This window comes from Akebia trifoliata, chromosome 5 (genome assembly GCF_017979445.1).
Source record: "Akebia trifoliata isolate Shusen 1 chromosome 5, ASM1797944v1, whole genome shotgun sequence".
Taxonomy (NCBI): domain Eukaryota; kingdom Viridiplantae; phylum Streptophyta; class Magnoliopsida; order Ranunculales; family Lardizabalaceae; genus Akebia; species Akebia trifoliata.
Window position 1 is genome coordinate 32,016,804 of NC_141379.1, and position 27,824 is coordinate 32,044,627.

Sequence of the window (27,824 nt, forward strand, 5' to 3'; positions counted from 1 at the left end):
ATGATGGATGAGGGTTAGTTATTGTTTAATGGTGAGCCTTGAAGTGTAAGGGGAGAATAAAGAAAATATTACCATGTGAGATTGAAATAGAAAGAAAATAATAAAACAAATAAAAGCTCAAGTGTTTTCAAATTTCAACCATCTTTACACAGATTTTTTAGGAAAAAAAAAAAAAACACAAAATGAATAATTCGTGAATAGTTCGGAAAAAGTAAAAAAAAAAAAAAAAAAAGTCACCAGTTTTTTAGAGGAGTTCAAATTGCAACAGAAATTTTAATCGGTTCATGTGTTATTAAGAAAATTGTGTATAATCCAATTTTTTTATAATTGCAAATTATCAGTTGGATATAGAGGTGGAAAAATCAAGTGGGCCCGAATCTCAACTTAGCCTAATCTGAAAATCCCCATCCCAATCACATTTTTAGCTCAAACCAGCTCGGAATCAATGTCTGGCGGACCTTGGGTTAGGTTTTAGAAACCCGACTGAAACCCTAGCCTGTTTTGAGCTCAGCTCATGGTATGGTGGATGGGTTCTTCCCTTTCCCCCGGCTAGTGATTCATCCCCTCCTTGGTCTATATATAGCGACAAGGCGGTGTGCCAACTCAGTCTTGACCGCCGCACCCCTAAACTTTGGCCACTTTTTTGAAATAATATTTTTAACCCCCTCCTCACTCCTAATGTTTTTTCCACATAAAAAATCCCTAACCTAATTCAATTTGAGAATCGACCCATAGCCTGCTACCTTTAGGGTCTCGAGTCGAACTTGGGTTTAAGTTTTGTGAATTGGCTGAACCTGATATTTTTATAGATGAATCCGACCAGGCTTAAATTAGGCCTGGCCGGATTTACACCTTTTATTGGGTAAGGGTGATCTTTATTAATTTTATAATGAGAGAACGCGAAATACATTACAAATGTATACTTGAAACTTTAGATGACTTTTTCCAAAAGATTACATATATATATATATATATAATATATATATATATATATATATATATATATATATATATATATATATATATATATATATATATATGTAATCTTTGATTTTGTCTCCTGAAATCCAAGCCCAAAAATGAATACAAGACATCCTAGACACACAAAAGGTGCATTTACACAAAATGAAAAAACAAGCCAATCAATCTTTTTATCTTTTGTAGGATAATAATATTTTATTAGAGAATTATAGATCATACAATAGCTACAAACTTAAAAAGATGAGATATAAGACCTCATGCATCATTCACTCACTCACTCATGGATCTATATATATAGTAGACTTATTCATAGTTTTCAAACCATTAGACATGAAAACTAATGACTTAAGATTCAATAAACTGAACTGGATCAAGCTTCACTGGTGCAAGGCCAGGTTCATGAATGATAGATTGAAGATCTCCTTTCTCTCCTTGCAAATAATTGTTCATGAAAGCAACAACAAGCCCACCTACACATCTCCTCATGGGATCCCTAGGACCATTCCCATTCTTACATAGACAACCTGACACAGTACCAATAAGCCCTGGTGGGTTATCATCTAACATATCCATGTGACCATAGTCCTCAGTAACAAAATAACAACAAGGGGGTTGACATTCATAGAAGAAATCCTTATGATTCACTCCATTTGGAGCACAAGAACATGGGAAAGGCCAAAATGAACTCTGATTTCCCAAACCTGTTCCGATGACCATTACTGGGATTCCAAGATCCATAGAGTGAGGGATGTATGTTAGAACATCGGGTGGAACTTGATCCCCTTTCTTTCGTCCTGCAACAGAGTCTAGACCGATTAATATAGAAAAAATTTGGGAGGTCGGACGTTGGCCGAGTGCAAGAGAGAATGCTGTCTTGCCTCCTCTACTATGACCAGCAAGGGCAACCTTTCTGAGGTTTGCTTCAACATTTTGAGGGAGGACAGATTGTAGGCCTTTGGATAACCAGTCTGCCACTAATGCCGCTGAATTGAGCTCGTCTTAACCAGATGGAGGAATCAAGGAGTATAACTACAAACACAATTTGTATCATTAAATTAGATAACTATATTGTTAGTGAAAATGAGAAAGGGTATGCTAAATTAAGTTTAATGCAAGTATGGGAGGTCAGCAGCCAATTTTTTTTCTCTATAAAATCATATTTTTTTTTTCTTTCAAATATGATAATTTTATTACTAATAGAAGGCAAAATATGATAATTTTAATTTCACATTGAATTAACTTTGTTGTAACTTGTATCAAGAGGTATAACTAGAAAGACAATTTATATAATTTTATATATTGAAAATATGTGTGGTGCAACAGCTATGAAACCATGGGTGGCTATGTGTCTGAAGAGCTGAGTGTAGAAATTGTTGGATAAGGCAGTCCCATGAAGGAAGACAAAAACTGGGTATTCTCCTTTAACAGTTGGTGTGACAATTAACAATGGCTTGGGAGGGGAAGAAGCATCAGATGTGTCTATTGTCAATACATCTACACTCAACCTTCCAGCTACGAATACAGAGGTACAAGTACTAGAAGCATTCATAATAGCTTCCAAGGTTGCCATTTTTATTGGTTGATTTCTGCTTGTAGTTCCCTTCCTATACTTATAGGAGCTTAGTAACATTATATGGATCGAATCCTGAATAAATGTGGGTCGATCTGGGACTAATTTAATACGGATCGGATCCTTGTTAGACTGACTTTTTATTGGATCTCTATATGAGGATCCAATTCTAATTGTACTACAATTCAATTAGATCGACTAAACTAAATAAACTTCACATAATAAATAAATAAGATATACTATTGTAATTTATATTGCTTCTCATCACATTTATCAAATTGGATCCTTATTGGATTGAATATAATTGGGTAAAGTCCGATCCATCAAAAGTTCTCTATGTCCCATGTGGCAAATTATCGAACTTATGCTGTGTGTACACATTTAGGTATAGGTACTTCAATGGAAGAAACTGACAATAATTAAAGAAAATTAGAAAATCTGGTCCTCACCACACAGAAATGTTATGCTTTTGAGTTGGTTGAATCATTAATACTCTATTGATGAAAAATTGACTATACTTTTGTTAGTGTATTTTGTGAAGATTTATTTAACGATGAATTCATCACTTTTGAAAGCGATAAATTCATTGTTTCAATTTTATTTTTAAAGTAACTTTTTTTAACACACTAAATTATGTGGATAGATCTTTGCAAGATACCAAATGTATATGTAATAGAGTCATGATTTTCTGACTCCGCCCTCTGACATACTTCCCCATACTCTCTTGATGTTGCATGTGTTAGAACCATAGATTTTCCCCTCGGGATATACAACTGCACATTCCCATAAATATGTGCATCCTGAGGAAAAATCTATGGTTTTAACACATGCCATGTCTAGAGAAGAAGGGGGGGGGGGGGGGGAGGGAATTCAGATGAAATATTACTCAAACAATCATATTTGTATAAAAACTACTCTCTAATCAAGATTACGTCGTTTTTAAAAAACAAAAATAATGAATTATCAAAGTTTAAATATAAAATGTCTAATTCCTTGCCTTTTTATTTTTATTTTTTCTTTCAAAAATGGTGAAATTCAACATTATTCTTATTCAGGGTATAAGTTTAATCCAAATATCCCTTTTGCTATTATTATTTGTATATTTGAAATATTTCTCAAAGATTTATTTAGTTAAATTCGATGTTTTTCAAAAGCAATGAATATTCTTACTTTTGCAAAGCAGTAATTTCGATGCTTTTAAACAAATAAATAATGCATAGAAATAATTAAATAATCTTTTAAGTTTGGGCAGCGATATCGATTTCACACCATTTTTGTTTTTAAACCATGGTAGACTTGAAAGGGTTCAATAGTGGATTTGATCTCCACTAATTAACATGAAATATATTTGGTGCACACTATCTAAAAAATTATTGCATCACAATACAAAGCAATTTTTAAGGACATCAAACTATTTGCAGAAAGAAAACAGCAAATTTAAGCCTCTTATAACGTGTTAGATTTATGGGATCTGTCAAAATTGAAGGTTGGCAATAATCACAAAAGTTAGAAAAAAAATAGTCCTCACATGTAGAAATGTTATGTGGGGACCTATACAAAGACACGACTTTAATGTCCACCAAGTTTGAGTAATTCGTTTTGGAAAGTTAATATTTTAAAATTAATAATTATGTTTATTTTTAATTTTCCAAAAATAAATAAGTATAAATATAACTACATAATTATGAGTAAGAACATTATTGAGTTGACTCAATGAGTTGGTTTAATAAAGTTTAGGCCAGTTGATAATCGCAAGATTCGATAGAGTTGAGTTGATTGACTGAGTATTAAGTCTAATGAGTTTTAAAAGATGCTTAAAAAAAAACAAAAGCTTATTTCTAATGGTTTTGATGGGCAAACCTAAAAGAATCATATCTTATCCCAAAAATCGTGGGTGTTAAATCTTCCATTTGGTGTTCAAAATTTTGAAACTCATTCCCCAGTGGTGACGACACTCACTTTCGTTTGTAGCGAAAGACGTGAATGGAGGAATAAGATTTATTTAGTGGATTCAAAATCATAATGCTCCAATTATGATGGTATGATCAGTATATCTTCAAAAGGATAAAATCATTCGCATTAATATAATTATCTTATATATGGCTCAAATGCTAGTTAAAGATCCATAAACAACCTAAACTTGTATATAATAGATATAACGTACCTTGTGATGTTAAAATTTTTCCCTCTTAATTAACTTTTGTTAATCAACCAATTACTCTAAATGATCGACCTGATGGAGAAGGGGAGAACTATGAATATAAGATGGCCACGAGGCTTAATTGGGATTTGATATACCTGAGAGTGGAGGAAAATATATACTCAACACTCCCGCTCACCCGTGAGAGTGAAAATAATCGAACTTGTGACCTATGCGAACCTAACGCTCTGATGCCATGTTAACCAATCAACTACTTTAAAAGATCGATATGTTGGAGAAGGAGAGAACTATGAATGATATAAAAGGTTCACGAGGCTTAACTGATACCCCTAGAGTGGAGGAAAATATACACTCAACAACTTTCATAATGCATTAAACCATCCGCAACAATGATCATCGACATCACTAACCAACTTTAATTATCCCAAATAGTAATTCGGGCTGAGGCCAATTTAAAAAGCATTTTAATGAAAAAATTGTAGCTACCCATTAGGCCTTCAATCCTAATAAATGTTGTGTGGTAGAATTATGGGCCTACTAATCCCTTGGAACATGTGGCCTACCCCTCGATAGACCCACACAAAAAATCAACCTGAATCTTGATTTTTGTCCATTGAGTTCGACCATGTGTCGGGCTCCAAGCAGAGGCCCATGAGTGAATTGGCCAAAATATTCACAATGGGCCAAAAGGGTTTCCCATGTGGCTCTTTAGGACAGCAAAAATATTTTTGATGGGTTGGTTTATACATTATTGGTTTGGAGATAAGAGGGCGGTTGCTTTCATTATTTTCCTTCCTAAAACATTTGCGGAAAATGTGATAAAAGTATTAAAGCTAGATAGAGAAATCAAACAATAATTTCAGTTTCACTTTTTTGAAAGGACACGTGGTGATTTTCTGTTGGTATAACAGCTTAAACCCCTTATTAGTAGATCTCCTTTTTAACGCGATGGATACATACAACCAGAAAAACCAAATATCAAATATTAACCCAAGATTTTCTCAAAAGACTTTGTCTATGGTGATTATTACATGGTAGTGATGGGACATGAGAGATTGGTGATGTGATAATGTAGTAAAATATGATGGAAATTATTATTATTTTACTATAAACTAGAAAATAATTATGTAATTACTCGCGAAAGGTAATTGTGGTGGTACCAATCCGATCAGTCAACTAAGTCATTGATCACTCTTGATTTTAAAACATTGTTTTAAAATAATAATAATAAAAAAATTCCTTACGCTATATTAAATGATAAATCTATATACTAAAATACAGCGTAAAATATGTTAGGATTTAATTTCACTACAGATCTTAAGGATAATTTTTTAACTTTATTCTTGTTCTACTTATTTTATTGTCTTTCTTTTTTTATCTCTATTTTTAAGAATAACCGTTGGACATTTTTGTCTTTCTTCTTATATCCATTATTCAATAATATCCCTTCCTTTGCTACCCCTTAACTCCAAAGAGTATATCACGTAAAATTAGATTATCTATTAAGATAATTTTAAAGATCTATAAGAAATATATTTTTTTGTGTAGATTTATAAGAAATATTAATCATATATAAAATTGAATTATCTATTAGCAAATGCCACCTAATTCTACTTCAAAGTTGCAACCTTCTTCTAGTTATATTATTAATGATTACATCTAGCTTCACTAACTAAGTAAGATTTCAAATCTTACAAAAGGTTGCTGAGCTTATCTTGAGGAATTCAAAAAACATGTTCTAATACCATAGGGTTGGGGGTGTACAAAATACTCGAAACCCAAATCGAAAAATGGGATCTGAAATTTTTTGAATCTAAATCAATTTTTTTTTTGTTTGTTCGAGTTCAAATTCCACCCTTGAGAATCGGACTGAATCGAAATAGGAACAAAAAATAGGGACCGAAATCTAAAATCGAACTCAGGCCAAATCTAATTTAAAGAGAGGACGAACACTATATGAAAACTGAAAAATTTTACAGAAAAAATTGACAGGTCAAGGCCCACGAATTTTTGAAAATGAATTTTGACAGTCTAGGACCGTCAAAATTCTTGATGTTCCCAAATTTGACGGCTTAGAGTTGTCGAATTTCTCTCATCCTTCATTAATTTGACAGATTCGACTTGTTGAAAACAAAAATTGGACAATGAAAAAAATTCGACGCCAATTTAACTTCTTGATTCGTTAAATTTAGGCCTTTTTCACATTGTGGTAGGCCTAAAACACCTCACACACATCCCTCTCACCTTTCAGATTCATACACAGAGCCACATAGGGAGACAAACAAAAAGTTCTAACACCTTTTCTCGCATTCGTGGCCTCCTCGGAAAATTGACCCTACGCCTCATATTCCTCATCTTTAACTTTCCAGAAGTTGAAGTTATATTGGTTGGAGGAAATATTAACATGCGGAAATTGAAACACCCTTCTTTTCAGTCCGAATCTCCAAATCAATGGGCAGAAACATCTTGTTTTCAAATTGGTGACTCTTTACGTCTTGCAACACCTTCAATTTATGTTTCTTTATAACACTCACCTTCAATTTCTAGTATTTATATAATAGAATAATTTACCAAAACGGTTGAGTTTTTGAAATTATTTACCAAAACGGTACACTATTCAAAATATTTTCGAAAACGGTAATTTTACCATTTTCGGAATTAAATTTTTTTACCAAAACAGTAAAAACAGTAAAATGTATTTTTTTATACCGAAAATACCCTTTTTTTTGTTTTACATATGTATTTATAATTTTAACCTTAAAAAAATGAAAATCCAACTAAAAAGATTCACTCTCTTTCGGTAATCCAACAATCATATGTATTTACAATTTTTTTTTTACCAAAATCAATTTTATTTTTGTAATTTTAGTCAAAAAATAAAAAGGGTGATCTTTACTAATATTATAATGAGAGAACACGAAATACATTACAAATGTATACTCGAAACTTTAGATGACTTTTTCCAAAAGATTACATATATACCCCCAAAAAAAATTTGATTCATCTGAGCCCGAAAAAGTCCCCTTAGATTTTGTCTCCTGAAATTGAAGCCCAAAAAACAATACAAGACATCCTAGACAACAAAAGGTACATTTAATTTGTTACACAAAATGAAAAAAAAAGCCAAATCAATCTTTTTTATCTTTTGTAGGATAATAATATTTTATTAGAGAATTATAGATCATACAACAGCTGCAAACTTAAAAGGATGAGATATAAGACCTCATGCATCATTCACTCACTCACTCCTGGATCTACATATATAGTAGACTTATTCATAGTTTTCAAACCATTACACATGAAAACTAATGACTTAAGATTTAATAAACTGAACTGGATCAAGCTTCACTGGTGCAAGGCCAGGTTCTTGAATGATAGATTGAAGATCTCCTTTCTCTCCTTCCAAATAATCTCTCATGAAAGCAACAACAAGCCCACCTACACATCTCCTCATGGGATCCCTTGGACCATTCCCATTCTTACATATCCAACCTGACACAGTACCAATAGGCCCTGGTGGGTTATTATCTAATATATCCATGTGACCATAGTCCTTAGTAACAAAACAATAACAAGGGGGTTGACATTCATTGAAGAATTCCTTATAATTCATTCCATTTGGAGCACAAGAACATGGGAAAGGCCAAAATGAACTCTTATTTCCCAAACCTGATCCGATGACCATTACTGGGATTCCAAGATCCATAGAGTGCGGGATGTATGTTAGAACATCGGGTGGAACTTGATCCCCTTTCTTTCGTCCTGCAACAGGGTCTACACCAATTAATATAGAAAAATTTTGGGAGGTCGGAGCTTGGCCGAGTGCAAGAGAGAACGCTGTCTTGCCTCCTCTACTATGACCCGCAAGGGCAACCTTTCTGAGGTTTGCTTCAACATTTTGAGGGAGGACAGATTGTAGGCCTTTGGGTAACCAGTCTGCCACTAATGCTGCTGAATTGAGCTCGTCGTAACCAGATGGAAGACACAAGGAGTATAACTACAAACACAAATTGTATTATTAAATTAGATAACTATATTGTTAGTGAAAATGACAAAGGGTATGCTAAATTAAGTTTAATGCAAGTATGGGAGGTCAGCAGCCAATTTTTTTTTTTATCTGTAATATCATGTTTTTTTTTCTTTCAAATATGATAATTTTTTTACTACTTGAAGGCAAAATATGATAATTTTTCACATTGAATTAACTTTGTTGTAACTTGTATCAAGAGATATAAGTAGAAAGACAATTTATATAATTTAATAAATTGAAAATGTGTGTGTGGGTGAGAGAGAACCTGTGGTGCAACAACTATGAAACCATGGGTGGCTATGTGTCTGAAGAGCTGAGTGTAGAAAGTGTTACATAAGAGAGTCCCAGGAAAGAGGACAAAAACTGGGTATTCTCCTTTAACAGTTGGTGTGACAATTAACAATGGCTTGGGAGGGGAAGAAGCATCAGATGTTTTTATTGTGAACACATCTACACTCAACCTTCCGGCTTCGAATACAGAGGTAGAAGTACTAGAAGCATTCTTAATAGCTTCCAAGGTTGCCATTTTTTTGGTTGATTTCTGCTTGTAGTCCCCTCCCTATACTTATAGGAGCTTAGTGACATTATATGGATCGAATCCTGAATAAATGTGGGTCAATCTGGGACCAATTTAATACGGATTGGACCTTGTTAGACTGAGTTTTTATTGGATCTCTATATGAGGATCCAAATCAAATTGTACTACAATTCGTTTGGATTGAATAAGCTAAATAAACTTCACATAATAAATCAAATATACTATTGTAATTTATATTGCTTCTCATCACATTTATCAAATTAGATCCTTGTTGGATTGAATATAATTGGGTAAAGTCCGATCCATTGAAAGTTCTCTGTGTCCGTGGCAAATTATCGAACTTATGTTGTCGTACACATTTAGGAAGATATTTCAATGGAAGAAACTGACAATAATTAAAGAAAATTAGAAAATCTGGTCCTCACCACATACAAATGTTATGCAAGTGTATTTTGTGAAGATCTATTTAACGATGAATCACTTTCAAAAACGATAATGTTTCATTTTTTTTAATTAACAAATTTGTCATTTTTTAACATACTAAATTAAATGGATAGATATTTGCAAGATACCAAAATGTATAAATGTATATCTAATAGAGTCATGATTTTCTGACTCCCCCCTCCCCCCTCTGACGTACTCCCCCATACTCTCCTAATATGGCATGTGCTAGAATCATAGATTTTTCCCTCAGGATACACAACCGCACATCCCCCATAAATATGTGCAGTTGTGCTGAGGAAAAATCTATGGTTTTAACTTGGAGAGAGAGAGAGAGAGAGAGAGAGAGAGAGAGAGAGGGGCGGGGGGGAATCATTATTCAAATGAAATATTAGTCAAACAATCATATTTGTATATAAAACTACGCTCTAATCAAGACTATGATTGGATTTCGTCGCTTTAAAAAAAAAAATTGAATTATCAAAGTTTAAATATAAAATATCGAATTCCTTGCCTTCTTTTTTTTTTCTTTAAAAAATGGTGACATTCAGCATTATTCTTATTCAGGGTATAAGTTTAATCCAAATATCCCTTTTACTATTATTATTTGTACATTTTAAATATTTTTCAAAGATTTATTAGTCAAATTCGATGTTTTTCAAAAGCGATGAAATAATTCCTTACTTTTGCATAGTAGTAATTTCGATGCTTTTAAACAAATAAATAATGCATATAAATAATTAAATAATCTTTTAAGGTTGGGGAACGATATGGATTTTGCACCATTTTTGTTTTTAAACCATGGTAGACTTGAATGGGTTCAATCGTGGATTTGAGCTCCACTAATTAACATAAAATATATTTGGTGCACACTATCTAAAACATTATTGCATCGCAATACAAAGCAATTTTTAAGGACATCACACTATTTGCGGAAAGAAAACAGCAAATTTAAGCCTCTTATAACGTGTTAGATTTATAGGATTTGTCAAAATTGACGAGGCTGGCAATAATCACAAAACTTAGAAAAAAATAGTTCTCACATGTAGAAATGTTATGGGTGGGGACTTATACAAAGACACGACTTTAATGTCCACCAAGTTTGAGTAATTCGTTTTGGAAAGTTAATATTTTAAAATTAATAATTATGTTTATTTTTAATTTTCCAAAAATAAATAAGTATAAAATATAACTACATAATTACGAGTCAGAACATTATTGAGTTGACTCAATGAGTTGGTTTAAGAAAGTTTAGGCCAGTTGATCATTGCAAGATTCGATAGAGTTGAGTTGATTGACTGGATATTAAGTCTGATAAGTTTTAAAAGATGCTTTAAAAGAGCCATAGCTTATCCAAAAAATTGTGGGTGTTAAATCTTCCATTTGGTGTTCAAAATCTTGAAACTCATTCCCCAATGGTGATGACACTCACTTTCGTTTGTAGCGAAAGACGTGAATGGAGGTTCAGCTTATCTTCGGAAGGATAAAATCATTTGCACTAGTATAATTATCTCATATATGGCTCAAATGTTAGTTAAAGATCCATAAATGACCTAAATTTGTATAGAATAAATATAATATACCTTGTGATGTTAAAATTTTCCCTCTTAATTAACTTTTGTTAATTAACCAACTACTCCAAATGACCGATTAATTGGGGTACGATACACTTGAGAGCGGAGAAAAATATACACTCAACACTCCCTCTCACCTGTGAGGGTGGAAATAATTGAACTCGTGATTTATGCAAACCTTATGCTTTAATACAATTTTAACTAACCAACTACTCTAAATAATCAATATGTTGGAGAAGGAAAGAACTATGAATATAAAAGGGTTACAAGGCTTAATTGATACCCTCAGAGTGGAGAAAAATATACACTCAACAACTTTCATAATGCATTAAGCCATCGACAGCAATGATCATTGACATCACTATCCAAGTTTAATTATCCCAAATAGTAATTCACACCAAGGCCAATCTATAAATTTTTTTTTTTTTGGCTACCCATTGATAGCGGAAGGCTGTGGTCCTTCAAACCAAGCCATCAATCCCTTTGTTTAGAGAGAGGGTTATTAGTATACTGGGAAAACACGTCATTCCTCTCACTTTGTAATGGAAAATATATTCCTATTTGCCCGGTGCCTATGCAGTGGTTCTAAATTTTTTTTTTTTCTCCATGTACCCACCAAAATAGGTTTCTTTTGCCTTCTATATTAATATATCTATATATATAATGGATGCTGAGGGCTATTTTTATCCTTTTATTAGGCAGATCATATTTTTTTATTTACATCTTTTTCTTGACAGATTTGGATAAGAGACATTTAAAAGTACATCATTGTTTGTAAAACATTGGAAATTATACATGTTATGACTCTTTAGTTTGTCCAACTGTACCCTTGCCATTTAAACATGTACTCGTTCCATTTATTTATTTTTCAACCCTGCCATGGATTGCATTTTCATTACTTCATGTCATATTTGAAAGAACTGAAGATTTTAAAGGTAGCATTGATTGCACTTTAGAAGTGCACATGTTCATTATATGAAAGCTGTTTCCCTAATCTTGCTCGTTGAACAAATCAGATCAAAACAAAACAACAACTTGGTAAAGAAGAGAAAACCAGAGATGGAGATAAGTTTAATCTATAATTGGGTCTGGTTTCTGATTATTTTTTGTTCAAATTTAATCCAATCTGCTGTTTTGTATAGCAAAAAATAAATGATTAAATGAATGAAAGTTGAAGAAAATCTCCTTTCATGGACTGATACGTTTTTATCTCATTCATATCTGTCTATTCTTCCATATTATTCTTAATTTAGCATTGATTCTCAGTAATTCTGCCTTCTGCCATACTTTCCTCAATAGTATCTATATATTGAAACTTCGCATAAAGGAACCAGAGTTTTATTTTTCCATTTATGGTACAATTTGCTGATTTGGGAAGAATTGTAGTGTAGGCTTCTTGTCGTATATAATGGCTACAAAGGTAAATAATTGACAAAAAGATAGTCAAAAAAGTAAAAAAGAAAAAGTGGCCTTTTGAGGTTGCAGAGAGGATCCAATTTTTCTAAAATTTTCAGGCAGAGCCCAGCTACTGCAACTGCAGTTGCAAGTAGGAAGGTTTGATTTTAATTTCCTTAGTTTAGATTCTTCTTCTTCAATAATTTTAAATTTTACTTCATTCTTGTTTGTATAATAAGTGAGTTTGGTTTTAGGGGGAAGGACAAAGGATAAGAGAGACAGACTTGATTTGAATTGATTATTAGATTCTGTTGGTAAACAAATCTTCCAATACATTCATTCATAGCCAAGTATTATGGGGGACCTCTCTCAAAAAATGTCTGAGTTTTGTGGGCCTGCATATGGGAATTAGTCCATTCTTTTTTATATGATATTTGGGGCCCTACTTCAATTATGGACTAGACCAAAGTCTCATGTAGGCACATTGTTACAGATTATTATTATTATTATTATTTTGTGATTTGATACAGCATCCAATGTGGATTGAACTAAAATTTAGATTTGAGCAGGCACATGGATGGGGACAAGCTACTGAGCTTTTTGTGGTCAATTGTCGATGGTTGGCAGGAGGGAGGGTCAAGAGAAAGTGGGAGGCGTTGGGGGTTGTAAAACTGATCTCTAGCGATAGTGACTTCTTCGCAAATTTGATGAGTTATTGATGCAATGTGGTTGCATGGATTTTTTCTTGTTCAATTTTACTTAGGGTATGTTTGATTGCACATGGAAAATAGGGTGGAAAATCAATTTCCATGGAAAATGATATTTTTCAAGTGTTTGATTGCACATGGAAATGGAATTCATTTTCCACCCCATTCAAAAAGTCCACTAAATCATGGATTTCACTTTCCCACCCATATGGGTGGGAAAATGAAATCCACCCATATTTTCCATCACCAATTCTTCCCTACCACCACCACCACCACTACCACCACCACCACCACCACCACCACTACCACCACCACCACCATCACCATCACCATTATACTAACCTCGTCATCGTCGTCATCACCATCGCCGTCGCCATCGGCTCCGTCTCCGACCACCTACTATCTTTCTTCTTCTCATTCTTCTCCATCCCTCACTTCATCTGCCACCACTACCACCACGTTCTCCCTCCCATCTTCCTCACTTACCTCCGTCGCCACCGTCACCGCCGCCACCGTCGTCGCCGCCACCGTCGCCGTCGTGGCCGCCACCGCCGTCATGGCCGCCACCACCGTACTCGTCGCCGTCGTGGCCGCCACCGCCGTCATGGCCGCCACCACCGTACTCGTCGCCGTCGTGGCCGCCACCGTCGCCGCCACCTTCGTCGCCACATCCTCCCCCCTCCCTCTCCCTCGTCATCTTCTTCTTCCTCTCCCCCTCCTATCATCTTCTTCCTCCTTCTCCTCTTTTTCTTTTTTCTTATATTTTTCCATGATTTTATCCATGCGAAATCAAACAATGGAATTTGATTTTCCAACCCTACCTATTTTCCACAACTAATTTTCCATGGATTTCAAATTCCATGGAAAGTGACTTTCCATGCAATCAAACATACCCTTATGTTGTTTAGATGGAAATTCATTGTATGCCATTCAAACAAAACATTTGAAATTTATGGCATCCAGAGCAGATTCATGTGATAATGTTGTACATTTTAAACCAGTTATCGATGCATATCCATTATATGAATCATGTTTAGATACCTGCATTTTAAACTCTCCAACGTTCTAATTTAAGGACAAATTGATGGGTGCTCACTTCAAGCTTAGAAGATTTTGGATTTTTGAACTCATTAAGCCTTAACTAAACAAGCAAATGTGTTCATTTTTCAGGGTTCGCGAGCTTCAGGTTTTCAAGTTAGCAATGTGCTTCCAATATATCCCTTAGCTGAATCAGGTCTTTTGGTGTTCTAATTGTACATACCAATAGTGATTTAAACTTTCAAATCTTCCATTATTAGTCCTTTTTCTGATTTGTTGTTTTGTTTTCTAATATTTTTCACATTGTAAATATATGCATCAGCATCACATGTGTATCTGTGACCTTCGTATGTGTCTGAATCTCTGTGAAATTTGACATTTATATAAGGATAAAATGTGGACACCTCTTGTTTGAAAATTAAATCTTATTAATCCTTAATTCTTTAGTGGATTGGATAAATTGTGTTATCAGTTAGAATCTTATTATTTCGTTGATCATGATTCCTCGTGGTGCCTAATTAGGAACTTATATACAGGATTGAATATCATAGAAAGGGAGATGATTGGGTTATATCTTTTACGTCGAGTAAAATAATATACATGTAAGCATTTTGTATCTAGCTATAAGTATGCATGAGTTTGGTCCAAAAACACCATAAAATGGCATGAAGTGTTGGGTGATCGTTCACTTTGCACCATGTAACATATCTATATAGTGTAGGAGCTTCTTTCCTTGTGCATCTTCTTATGTATACACCTCTCTACATCTTAATGCCCTCATGCCAAATTATCTGAACTTTTCTCTGATAGAACACATTAAATAGTTCTCAACTTGACTATAGAACCAAATGTTCCCGAAAAATGAAATTTACAATCGAGTATAAAAAAAAAACTTAAGCACTTTACATTTCACTAATTTCTTGAGTATAATTTTCATTGAGTACAATTGCTAGATTCTTGCTTGTATAGAATCATGATTCATGTAGTTTCATTTCTTGCAGCATCATACATCTGCCCATGTGGTCAGACACCGAGTTGGAATTGTTATCAACTGAGTTCTTAACAACAGAATCTAGAGTTGGGTTTGTCAAGAAAGGCCACCACAATTCAGTTGTGCCTTCACCTGCTCACCTACATGGCCTTCTTAAGTTGGAACTTAAACATGGGTTGCCATTTTTTGAATTATCATTGAAGGATTCAGAAGACGTTCATTCGGCCAAGTCATGGAGAACAGAGAAGCCTTTCAATTGGATTTATACCTTTAATGTTATGAACAGTCAAAGAACAAGTAATAGTGATGGTTGGGTTATAAAAAGAAAGGCAAAAAGAGTCTTCTATGGTAGGCCAAATGCAAGTTTCTTGTTTTTTTGTTTCAGGAATGAGAAATGATGACTCATTTGTTAATTCTATGATGACAGAGTTTGTGTTATACGATATAATGCACGCAAGAAGGAAATCGGCCCAAGAAAGCATTTGCTGTTAGAAAAAGTTGGTGTGGCAATAGAATTTCTATAAATAAAATTCGGATAATTTTTCGAATAGTAAATAAATTTTGGATAGTTTTCAAATTCGATTTGCAATCGGATAATTTTTGAATTCGTTTGCAATCGGATAAATTTCAGATAGTTTTCGAATTAGATTTGCAATCGGATAAATTTCGGATAATTTTTGAATTCAATTTGCAATCGGATTCGAATCGGATAAATTTCAGATAGTTTTCGAATTCAATTTGCAATCGGATTCAAATCAGATAATATCGGATATCCGATAATTTATTCGGATACGAATTCAAATATTGATTAATGATATCTGTAGACATGAAATGTTCGTCGTGAACCTCAATGCTACATTGTTTGGAGTCGCCACCATTCTTTTTTTGAAATGGGTGTGAATGGGCACCCGAATTGATTTTTTGAAAACTATTTTTTCATGGCATTGTAGTGACTCTCATTCATTGGAAAAGGGCAAGGTCTACCTTAGATCTAGGTAAGGAAGTCCGGTTAGAGAATGGGGAAGGTGTTAGGCACCCCATCCTCTCCACCAAAGGTGGTTACCTTGCTTGGCCATTTTATTTTGTAAAAACTCAATAAAACAAATATTAAAATGCATGAGAATTTATGGTAAAAGTGGTGTGTGCATTAAGTGGAATGTTCCCTAAAAAGGGATTTTGAAATCAATGTGACATTAGGGACATTCTATGGAAGAGAATGACCCATATAATCACATTAAATTTATGAAATGAATGTTGGTTTGAACTCTTAGAGAGACTCCATAATGGAGTTCCCTTGAAGTCACAACCATGATGTATGTATGCATGGCTAGAAACTTAGGGCCTGTTTGGATACCAGGAGCAGAACTACTCTTCCAAAGAATAGGAGCTGAAGTACTTTATGGAGGAGCTGGAAAAGTAATTCTGTGTGGAAAGGGCGTTTGGCAATCAACTCTGTGAAGTATTGGCAGAAGTACTTTTGTGCTGGAAGTCTGTTTGGGAACCATACTGACTTCTCATGACTTCTAGAAAAAAGACCAGAATACCCTTATATTATACCAGTTACTATTTTTTATCTTTTAGTGTCATAATATGCCTTCAAACTATACTGTTTTTGACATTTTAACTATAAATATTAATATAATATAATATAATAAATATTAATATAATATAATATAATATTTTAAATATTAAATATTAATATAATATGTTTAAGTCCATTATACTCAAAATTTTTAAAAAAATTGACAGACTGTTTTTGACATAATATGACATAATATTAAAAAAAAAATTGACAGACTGTCTTTTAGTGTCATAATATGCCTTCAAACTATACTGTTTTTGACATTTTAACTATAAATATTAATATAATATAATATAATATTTTAAATATTAAATATTAATATAATGTGTTTAAATCCATTATACTCAAAATAAAAAAATAAAAAAATTGACAGACTGTCTTTTAATGTCATAATATGCCTTCAAACTATATTGTTTTTGACATTTTAACTATAAATATTAATATAATATAATATAATATTTTAAATATTAAATATTAATATAATGTGTTTAACTATAAATATTAATATAATATAATATAATAAATACTAATATAATATAATATAATATAATATTTGAAATATTAAATATTAATATAATGTGTTTAAATCCATTATACTCAAAATTTAAAAAAAAAATTGACAGACTGTCTTTTAGTGTCATAATATGTCTTCAAACTATATTGTTTTTGACATTTTAACTATAAATATTAATATAATATTTTAAATATTAAATATTAATACAATGTGTTTAACTATAAATATTAATATAATATAATATAATAAATACTAATATAATATAATATAATATTTTAAATATTAAATATTAATATAATGTGTTTAAATTCATTATACTCAAAATTAATTTTTTTTTTTAATATTAATAAATATTTCTTTCATTTGATTTAAGGGAAAATGAATTAGGAATATTTCATAGAAAATTAATAAAGTTAAGGGTATTTTGGTAAAACGAACCGTTAGATTTTGACTCCCCGCAAGATGAGTTTTGAGTTTTGAGAAATAGATTTTCTCGACTTCTTCACAAAGAGTAATTTCTTGCTCTTGCGCGGAGTAACTCTTCGAAGGAGTTGTTCATCAAAACGCATCCAAACGACTTCTAACTCCCCGCAAGAGTCAGAAGTAGCCAAGGAGTCCTATCCAAACGCCTACTTAGTGTTTCACCCCATCAAGAAGGTGACACATTTCTTCATCATTGCCATGCATAAGTGAGTGTGTGCATTGTGTACAATATGGTGCATGAGATTGAGGTGAAAAGGGCTTCAACCCCTATCCTTTCGATCGAACCTTAGTCCAATCTACCGGGGATGGGAGAGGGTATGCATTACATCTTAAGGCTTTCTAAAAATAAAATAAATTAGAAGGTTAGAAGAAGAAGATGCAAGCTTTGAAATAGATAGACTACATGTTAAACCCTACTTTGTCCCTTGGTGGTTTTGAATGAACTTGATCTTGAGAAGTGAGCTTAAGAGTTGAGTGAGGTGATTGAAGGTTGAGTGAGTTGAAGTTTAGAATATAAGAGAGTGAGTAGAAATTTGGGTAGAGTTTTAGGTTGAGAGATTGGGGCTTGAGAGCATCAGTTGATCATAGAAAATGAGGGTATTTATAGAGTTTTTGGAGAACTTTTGGGGATAAAGTGGTCCAACCCTAAAAATAAAGAAAATGGACATGAGATTTAGGTTATTTCTTTTTGGATTTTTCATTTGTATGAGGGTAAAAATGACATTTGTGAAGAAACCCTAAAAGCATGCTTTGATCCTTGGTTTTTTGGTCAATAGAGGTGAGAGAACAAAAGTACTTTTGGGAGGATGAATGGGGGAGTGACATGTGTAAAGGTGGAATGGTAGGTAAAAAGTAGATCTTGGTTTATTTGTAAATAACTCATAAAGCAAGGGTGGAAGTGTAGTTTTGAAATGGACCAATGGGAAAACAAAAGCACATTTGGGAGGGTGAATAGGAGGATGACATGTGTAAAGGTGAAGTGGTAGGTGAAAAGTAGACTTTGGTTCATTTGTAAATAACTCATAAAACAAGGGTAGAAGTATATTTTTGAAATGGACCAATGGGAGAACTCCATGTATGTACTTGAAGATTCCCACCTTTTGAGGGCATAATGGGAAGTTCCCTCACCTTTATGGATTATTACCAAAGACCAAACAACCTTTTTTGTTTGACTAAACCTTTTGAGAATGGCATTCTTGAGTTTACACAAAAATGAAGTTGACCCTCCAATTAGGTGATGCATTGGGCATTGGGGGCTTATGAGGTATCAACATGTGTCATCTTATGAAGGGGTGAGAGAATGGACTTGGAGTGGGCTTGGTGTTGGGCTTGGATTTGGATTTTGTCTTGGGCTTAGGTTGGGCTAGAAAATAGATTTAGGTTAGGGGTTTAGAATGGCATTGGGTTTTGGGCGTAGGTTGGTTAGGGAGCGGACCATGGTGAGGGTATGGATGATGGATCGGTTAATGGAGAATGAATACGAATTTGGAGTGGGTTAGGGACAAGGTTGAGTATGCAAACTATATGACATCATGCATGTATGCATGAAAATGATGCAAAATAGCAATGTGGGTCCGTCGAAAATCTTGAGTTCTAAATCGGAATCAATTCGAGGAAATTTGGATCTTCCTAACTGATTCGTGCAAATTGGGGTGTCTACAATATCCGATCGGATTCGGATTCGGATTCAGATTCGAATTCGGATATCACTAACAAATTTTGGATTCGAATTCGGATATCACTAACAAATTTTGGATTCGAATTCGGATATAGTACTATCCGATCGGATACCTATCCGTTGACAGCCCTATGGTGAGCCTTGAAGTGTAAGGGAAGAATAAAGAAAATATTACCATGTGAGATTGAAATAGAAAGAAAATAATAAAACAAATAAAAGCTCATGTGTTTTCAAATTTCAACCATCTTTACACAATTTTTTTTTTTTAAATAAAAATAAAATCACAAAATGAATGAATCGTGAATAGTTCGGAAAAAGTAAAAAAAGAAGTCACTAGTTTTTTAGAGGAGTTCAAATTGCAGCGGAAATTTTAATCGGTTCTTGTGTTATTAAGAAAATTGTGTATAATCTAATTTTTTTTTTTATAATTGCAAATTATCGGTTGGATAAAGAGGTGAAAAATCAAGTGGGCCCGAATCTCAACTTAGCCTAATCTGAAAATCCCCAGCCCAGCCACATTTTAAGCCCAATGTTTGGCGGACCTTGGGTTAGGTTTTAGAAACCCGACCGAAACTCTAGCCTATTATGAGCTCAGCTCATGGTATGGTGGATGGATTCTTCCCTTTCCCTCAGCTAGTTATTCATCCCCTCCTTGGTCTATATATAGCGACAGGGCGGTGTGCCGACTCAGTCTTGACCGCTGCACCCCTAAACTTTGGCTATTTTTAACCCCCTACTCCCTCCCCTAACCTAATTCAATTTGAGGCTTGATCCATAGCCTGCTACCTTTAGGGTCATGAGTCGAACTTGGGCTTGAGTTTTGTAAATCGACTGAACCTGATATTTTTATAGATAAATCCGACCAGGCCTAAATTAGGCCTAGCCGGATTTACCCCTATTATTAGGTAAGGGTGATCTTTACTAATATTATAATGAGAACATGAAATACATTACAAATTTATCCTCGAAACGTTAGATGACTTTTTCCAAAAGATTACATATATACCCTCAAAAAAAATTCTACTCATCCGAACCCGAAAAGGTCCCCTTAGATTTTGTCTCCTGAAATCGAAACCCAAAAAGGAATACAAGACATCCTAGAAAAACAAAAGGCACATCAAATTTGTTACACAAAATGAAAAAACAAGCCAAATCAATCTTTTTTTCTTTTGTAGGATAATAATATTTTATTAGAGAATTATAGATCATACAACAGCTACAAACTTAAAAAGATGAGATATAAGACCTCATGCATCATTCACTCACTCACTCATGGATCTACGTACATAGTAGACTTATTCATAGTTTTCAAACCATCACACATGAAAACTAATGACTTAAGATTTAATAAACCGAACTGGATGAAGCTTCACTGGTGCAAGGCCGGGTTCATGAATTATAGATTGAAGATCACCTTTCTCTCCTTCCAAATAATCTCTCATGAAAGCAACAAGAAGCCCACCTACACATCTCCTCATGGGATCCCTTGGACCATTCCCCTTCTTACATATCAAACCTAAAATAGTATCAATAGGCCATGGTGGGTTATGATCATCTAACATATCATGTGACCATAGTCCTTAGTAACAAAATGACAACAAGGGGGTTGACATTCATCGAAGAAATCCCTGTGATTCACGCCATCTGGAGCACAAGAACATGGGAATAAGAAAAATGGACTCTCATTTCCCAAACCTGTTCCGATGACCATTACTGGGATTCCAAGATTCATAGAGCGAGGCTCGTATTTTAGAACATTGGGTGGAACTTGGTGCCCTTTCCTTTCTCCAGCAACGGGGTCTAGACCGATTAATAGAGAAAAAAATTGGGAGGTCGGGTCTTTGCGGAGTGCAAGAGAGAACGCTGTCTTGCCTCCTCTACCATGACCAGCAAGGGCAACCTTTCTGAGGTTTGCTTCAACATTTTGAGGGAGGACAGATTGTAGGCCTTTGGGTAACCAGTCTGCCACTAATGCCGCTGAATTGAGCTCATCGTTACCAGATGGAGGAATCAAGGAGTATAACTACAAACATAATTTGTATCATTAAATTAGATAACTATATTGTTAGTGAAAATGAGAAAGGGTATGCTAAATTAAGTTTAATGCAAGTACGGGAGGCAAGAGAGAACGCTGTCTTGCATCCCCTACTATAACCAGCAAGAGCAACCTTTTCGAGGAAGTCATCAACAGTTTGACGGAGGACAGATAGTAGGTCTTTGGGTAAGCGTTCTGCCATTGAATTGAGCTCGTCGAAACCAGAGGGATGCAAGGAGTATAACTACAAACACAATTTGTATCATTAAATTAGATAACTATATTGTTAGTGAAAATGAGAAAGGGTATGCTAAATTAAGTTTAATGCAAGTATGGGAGGTCAGCAGCCAATTTTTTTTCTCCATAAAATCATGTTTTTTTTTTTTTTTCTTTCTTTCAAATATGATAATTTTTTTACTACTAGAAGGCAAAATATGATAATTTTTCACATTGAATTAACTTTGTTGTAACTTGTATCAAGAGGTATAACTAGAAAGAAAATTTATATAATTCTATAAATTGAAAATGTGTGTGTGGGTGAGAGAGAACCTGGGGTGCAACAACTATGAAGCCATGGGTGGCTATGTGTCTGAAGAGCTGAGTGTAGAAATCGTTGGATAAGAAAGTCCCATGAAGGAAGACAAAAACTGGGTATTCTCCTTTAACAGTTGGTGTGACAATTAACAATGTCTTGGGAGGGGAAGAACCATCAGATGTGCCTATTGTCAACACATCTACACTCAACCTTCCCGCTTCAAATACAGAGGTAGAAGTACTAGAAGCATTCTTAATAGCTTCCAAGGTTGCCATTTTTTTTAGGTTGATTTCTGCTTGTAGTCCCCTCCCTATACTTATAGTCGCTTAGTGACATTATATGGATCGAATCCTGAATAAATGTGGGTCGATCTGGGACCAATTTAATACGGATCGAACCCTTGTTAGACTGAGTTTTTATTGGATCCAAATCAAATTGTACTACAATTCATTTGGATCGAATAAACTAAATAAACTTCACATAATAAATAAAATATACTATTGTAATTTATATTGCTTCTCATCACATTTATCAAATTGGATTGAATATAATTGGATAAAGTCCGATCCATTGAAAGTTCTCCGTGTCCCATGTGGCAAATTATGGAACTTATGTTGTCCGTACACATTTAGGTAGGTATTTCAATGGAAGAAACTGACAATAATTAAAGAAAATTAGAAAATCTGGTCCTCACCGCATACAAATGTTATGCTTTCGGGTTGGTCGAATCATTAATGCTCCTTTGATGAAAAATTGACTATATTTTTGTAAGTGTATTTTGTGAAGATCTATTTAATGATGAATCACTTTCAAAAACGATAATGTTTCAATTTTTTTAAGTAATAAATTTGTCCTTTTTTTTAACATACTAAATTACATGGATAGATCTTTGCAAGATACCAAAATGTATATCTAACAGAGTCAAGATTTTCTGCCCCCTCCCTCTGTCATACTCCCCCATACTCTCCTAATGTGGTATGTTCTAGAACCATAGATTTTTCCCTCGGGATACACAACTGCACATCCCCATAAATATGTGCAGTTGTCCATCATGAGAAAAAATCTATGGTTTTAACTCATGCCATGTCTAGAGGGGAGGGGAGGGGAGGGGAGGGGGGGGGGGGGGGGTGGTGTCAGAAAATCATTATTCAAATGAAATATTACTCAAACATCCCCATAAATATGTGCAGTTGTGCATCATGAGGAAAAATCTATGGTTTTAACTCATGCCATGTCTGGAGGGGATGGGGGGGGGGGGGGGGGAGAGAGGGGGGGGGGGTCAGAAAATCATTATTCAAATGAAATATTACTCAAACATCCCCATAAATATGTGCAGTTGTGCATCATGAGGAAAAATCTATGGTTTTAACTCATGTCATGTCGAGAGGGGAGAGGGGAGAGGGGAGAGGGGGGGGGGGTCAGAAAATCATTATTCAAATGAAATATTACTCAAACAATCATATTTGTATAAAAAAAACTACTCTCTAATCAAGACTATGATTGGATTTCGTCGCTTTTAAAAAACAAAAAAAATTGAATTATCAAAGTTTAAATATATATAAAATATCGAAATCCTTGCCTTTTTTTTTTTTCTTTCAAAAATGGTGACATTCAGCATTATTCTTACTCAGGGTATAAGTTTAATCGAAATATCCCTTTTACTATTATTATTTGTACATTTTAAATATTTCTCAAAGATTTGTAGTCAAATTCGATGTTTTTCAAAAGCGATGAAAGAATTCCTTACTTTTGCATAGCAGTAATTTCGATGCTTTTAAACAAATAAATAATCCATATAAATAATTAAATAATCTTTTAAGGTTGGGGAACGATATGGATTTCACACCATTTTTGTTTTTAAACCATGGTAGACTTGAATGGGTTCAATCGTGGAATTGAGCTCCACTAATTAACATAAAATATATTTGGTGCACACTATCTAATATATTATTGCATCGCAATACAAAGCAATTTTTAAGGACATCAAATTATTTGCAGAAAGAAAACAGCAAATTTAAGCCTCTTATAACGTGTTAGAATTGTGAACTGTCCATTTTTTGTAAAGCATTTGTGATGGGGTTAGAAGTTTTGGAATGGGCTGATTTGTATGGTGAGGAGATCATCCTCACCATACAAATCAGCCCATTCCAAAACTTTTAACCCATGTAAGACAAAAATGATTGGGTAAATGATTGGGTGCTGAACATTTCCCGTTAGATTAATAGGATTTGTCAAAATTGACGAGGCTGGCAATAATCACAAAAGTTAGACAAAAATAGTTCTCACATGCAGAAATGTTATGTGTGGGGACCTATACAAAGACACGACTTTAATGTCCACCAAGTTTGAGTAATTCGTGTTGGAAAGTTAATATTTTAAAATTAATGATTATGTTTATTTTTAATTTTCCAAAAATAAATAAGTATAAATATTACTACATAATTACGAGTCAGAACATTATTGAGTTGACTCAATGAGTTGGTTTAAGAAAGTTTAGGCTAGTTGATCATCACAAGATTCGATAGAGTTGAGTTGATTGACTGAGTATTAAGTCTGATGAGTTTTAAAAGATGCTTTGAAAAAAAAAAAAAGAGCCTGTTTTTAATGGTTTTGATGGGCAAACTTAAATGAGTCATAGCTTATCCTAAAAATTGTTGGTGTTAAATCTTCCATTTGGTGTTCAAAATTTTGAAACTCATTCCCCAATGGTGATGACACTCACTTTCGTTTGTAGCGAAAGACGTGAATGGAGGATCAGTATATCTTCGGAAGGATAAAATCATTTGCATTAGTATAATTATCTTTTATACGGCTCAAATGCTAGTTAAAGATCCATAAATGACCTAAACTTGTATATAATAGATATAATGTACCTTGTGATGTTAAAACATTTCCCTCTTAATTAACTTTTGTTAATCAACGAACTACTCCAAATGATCGATCTGGTGGAGAAGGTGAGAACTATGAACATAAGAGGGCCACAAGATTTAACTAGGGTACAATATATCTGAGAGCTGAGGAAAATATACACTCAACATTCCCCCTCACCCTTGAGGGTGGAAATAATTGAACTCGTGACCTATGTGAACCTAATGCCCTGATACCATGTTAACCAACCAACTATTCTAAAAGATCAATATGTTGGAGAAGGGTTTGGCCGTTAAATTTTTTTATGTATAGGACTGCCTGCCTGCCTTTCTTTATCCTGCTGCTGCTCATTCTTATATTTTGGCTGGTTCGATTGGGTCTCTGGGGTTTTATTCTTTGAAAAATACAGAGGTAAAAATTTTGGATTTTATTTACTTATTTATTTTTTTGGCTTTCTTCGAGCGGTAGTTTGACTAGAAATTGGGGGTGTGGGATTTGACTGACAGAAGAGAAAATAAATAGAGAAAGGGAGGGGGAGATGAAATAGGGAGGAGCCAATCAGGGAGATATATGTCATTGACGTTTTTTGGGCTATCAAGCCCACTAAATTAATTTGGCCCTCCATTTGAATGGGCACGACCTTAAATGAAAATGTTATTGTATTTTTTAGTCAAGCCAGGTCCAAGATTGGTTGGACCTGGCCAGTTGGAGTCCACCCTCATTGGCAGGTTCGTATCTTTATTTGGACCGGTTGATTCGGGTCCCCATCATTCTCAAATGAATTCAACAAGATTCTCAAAATTCTAACATGGACATGCATACATAAAGTAGATGGTTTTTACTCGTATCGCGAGGAAACACATCTATGGTTATGTACACATCCCACGTCAGACTTGTGAGAATCGCAGTGAAGAAAAAAAAAAGAATTTTTACGTTATATTGAATGATAAATCTATACAATAAAATACAAAGGTGGAACTCATTCTCTTTATCCCCCACATAAAAAGATATTAGGATTTAATCTCACCACAGATCTTGAGGATAATTTTTTAACTTTATTTTTGTTCTACTTACTTTATTGTCTTTCCTATTCTATCTCTATTTTCAAGAAGGAAACGGATCAAGGGACACATAAAAAAACATATGTAAAAACAATGTAACATTAATAATTTTTTAAAATATGAGTTAGAAGTTTCGGATTGAACTTTTGTAAGGATGATCTCTATGATGGGAAGATCATTAAAAAGAAAACAAATCAGTCCAATCTGAAACTTCTAACCCCATTAAAAGTGATTTAGAATGTGAATCGTCGATTTTTTGTCAATTTTAACCAATAATTTATAAATCAATTTTGATGGATTTAGAAGTTTCAGATTAAGCTGATTTTATGTGAGAATGATCTTCTCATCATAGTGACTATCCTCTCAAAAAATCAGTTCAATCCAAAACCTCTAACCCGTATTTTGAAAAAGTATTGTTTTTACATATATCCCATAAACTGCCCTCTTTCAAGAATAATTGTTCGACTTTTTTGTCTTTTTTCTTCTACTCGTTATTTAATAATATCCCCTCCTCTTCTACCCTTAACCCCAAGAGTATCTATTAAAATAATTTTAAAAATTTATAAGAAAATTTTCTTTTTTGAGGGTAGATTAATAAGAAATATTAATCATATATAAAATTGAATTATCTATTAGCACATGCCACTTAAGTTGTACTTCAAAGTTGCAACCTCTAGTTATATTATTAATGATTTAGTCTAGCCTTACCAACTTAGTAAGATTTCAAATCTTACAAAAGGTCGTTGAGCTTATTTTGAGGAATTCAAAAACATGTTCCAACACACATCTCTCTCTCCCTCAAGATTCATACACAGAGCCACAAAGAGAGACAAACAAAGAGTTCTAAGCTCTTTTCTCGCATTCGTGGTCTCCTTGGAAAATTGACCCTATGCCTCATATTTCTCCTCTTTAACTTTCCAGAAACTGAATTTTTCTTGGTTGGAGGAAATATCAACACGAGGAAATTGAAAGCCCCTTCTTTTCAGTCCGAATCACAAAATAAATGAGCAGAAACATCTCGTTTTCAAATTGGCGACTCCTTTCAATACCTTCAATTTATGTTTCTCTTTAATACTCACCTTCAATTTCTAGTATTAATATTTATAATAATAAAAAATCAAAATTTTGGGTTCCATCAGAACTCGATCCAAAGCCGAACCTAAACCTGATTTAAATTCGAAAAAATCAGTTTTATTTGATTTTGGGTTTGGCAAAACTTGAATGACCATCTCCGGCACAGGTACCAGAGGAATTTTTTTTATAAACTTAAATAATAATAATAATAATTTAAAAAATATTATTTTTAATCATTAAATTTGGGAGTTGGCATCAACCCACTAGTCGTCCATTTTCAAAATCTTGTGTCAAGTTAAAAAGATTTAGTTTTTTATTATCTATTTTAAATTATTTATTTTTTATTTTTTTATGAAATTTTTTTTTTTTAGATATCTTTCCACTGAATATAGAGGAGTGTGGTGTTGGATTGTGAATTTGATAATGATTCATGCTTGTGTCAACGTTACATATTACGTAGTTGTCGTGAAGGTGCCCAATAAACCATAGATGCTTTTCAGTCGGATCGTGACGAACAACATCTACAGTGCCATACACCCCTCGACATCAGTGCAGTGTGAAACATAGT

General features: G+C 33.8%; 1 protein-coding gene and 2 pseudogenes across 2 annotated transcripts; all 3 read right to left on the minus strand.

Moving 5' to 3' along the window:
• Positions 1-1,142: 1,142 nt before the first annotated feature.
• Positions 1,143-2,590, minus strand: LOC147402243 (chlorophyllase-1, chloroplastic-like; annotated as a pseudogene).
• Positions 2,591-7,833: 5,243 nt separating this feature from the next.
• Positions 7,834-9,289, minus strand: LOC147402244 (chlorophyllase-1, chloroplastic-like). The gene is made up of 2 exons (XM_086441619.1): positions 9,008-9,289; positions 7,834-8,709 (listed from the first exon to the last, which is right to left on the minus strand). Exons 1-2 carry the CDS (start codon positions 9,266-9,268, stop codon positions 8,026-8,028), a joined length of 945 nt encoding a protein of 314 aa, XP_086297745.1. The 5' UTR covers positions 9,269-9,289; the 3' UTR covers positions 7,834-8,025.
• An 11,558-nt stretch (positions 9,290-20,847) lies between these two features.
• On the minus strand, positions 20,848-22,529 carry LOC147402245 (chlorophyllase-1, chloroplastic-like; annotated as a pseudogene). The gene is made up of 3 exons (XR_015178855.1): positions 22,268-22,529; positions 21,852-21,962; positions 20,848-21,706 (listed from the first exon to the last, which is right to left on the minus strand). The product of XR_015178855.1 is annotated as a chlorophyllase-1, chloroplastic-like (transcript).
• Between the last annotated feature and the right edge of the window lie 5,295 nt (positions 22,530-27,824).

Excerpts from the sequence above, each read along its gene's own strand:
- LOC147402244 (XM_086441619.1), bottom strand. The coding sequence starts at position 9,268 with ATGGCAACCTTGGAAGCTATTAAGAATGCTTCTAGTACTTCTACCTCT. Across the intron at positions 8,710-9,007 it reads TCATAGTTGTTGCACCACAG|TTATACTCCTTGTGTCTTCC; the intron begins GTTCTCTCTCAC and ends TTGTGTTTGTAG.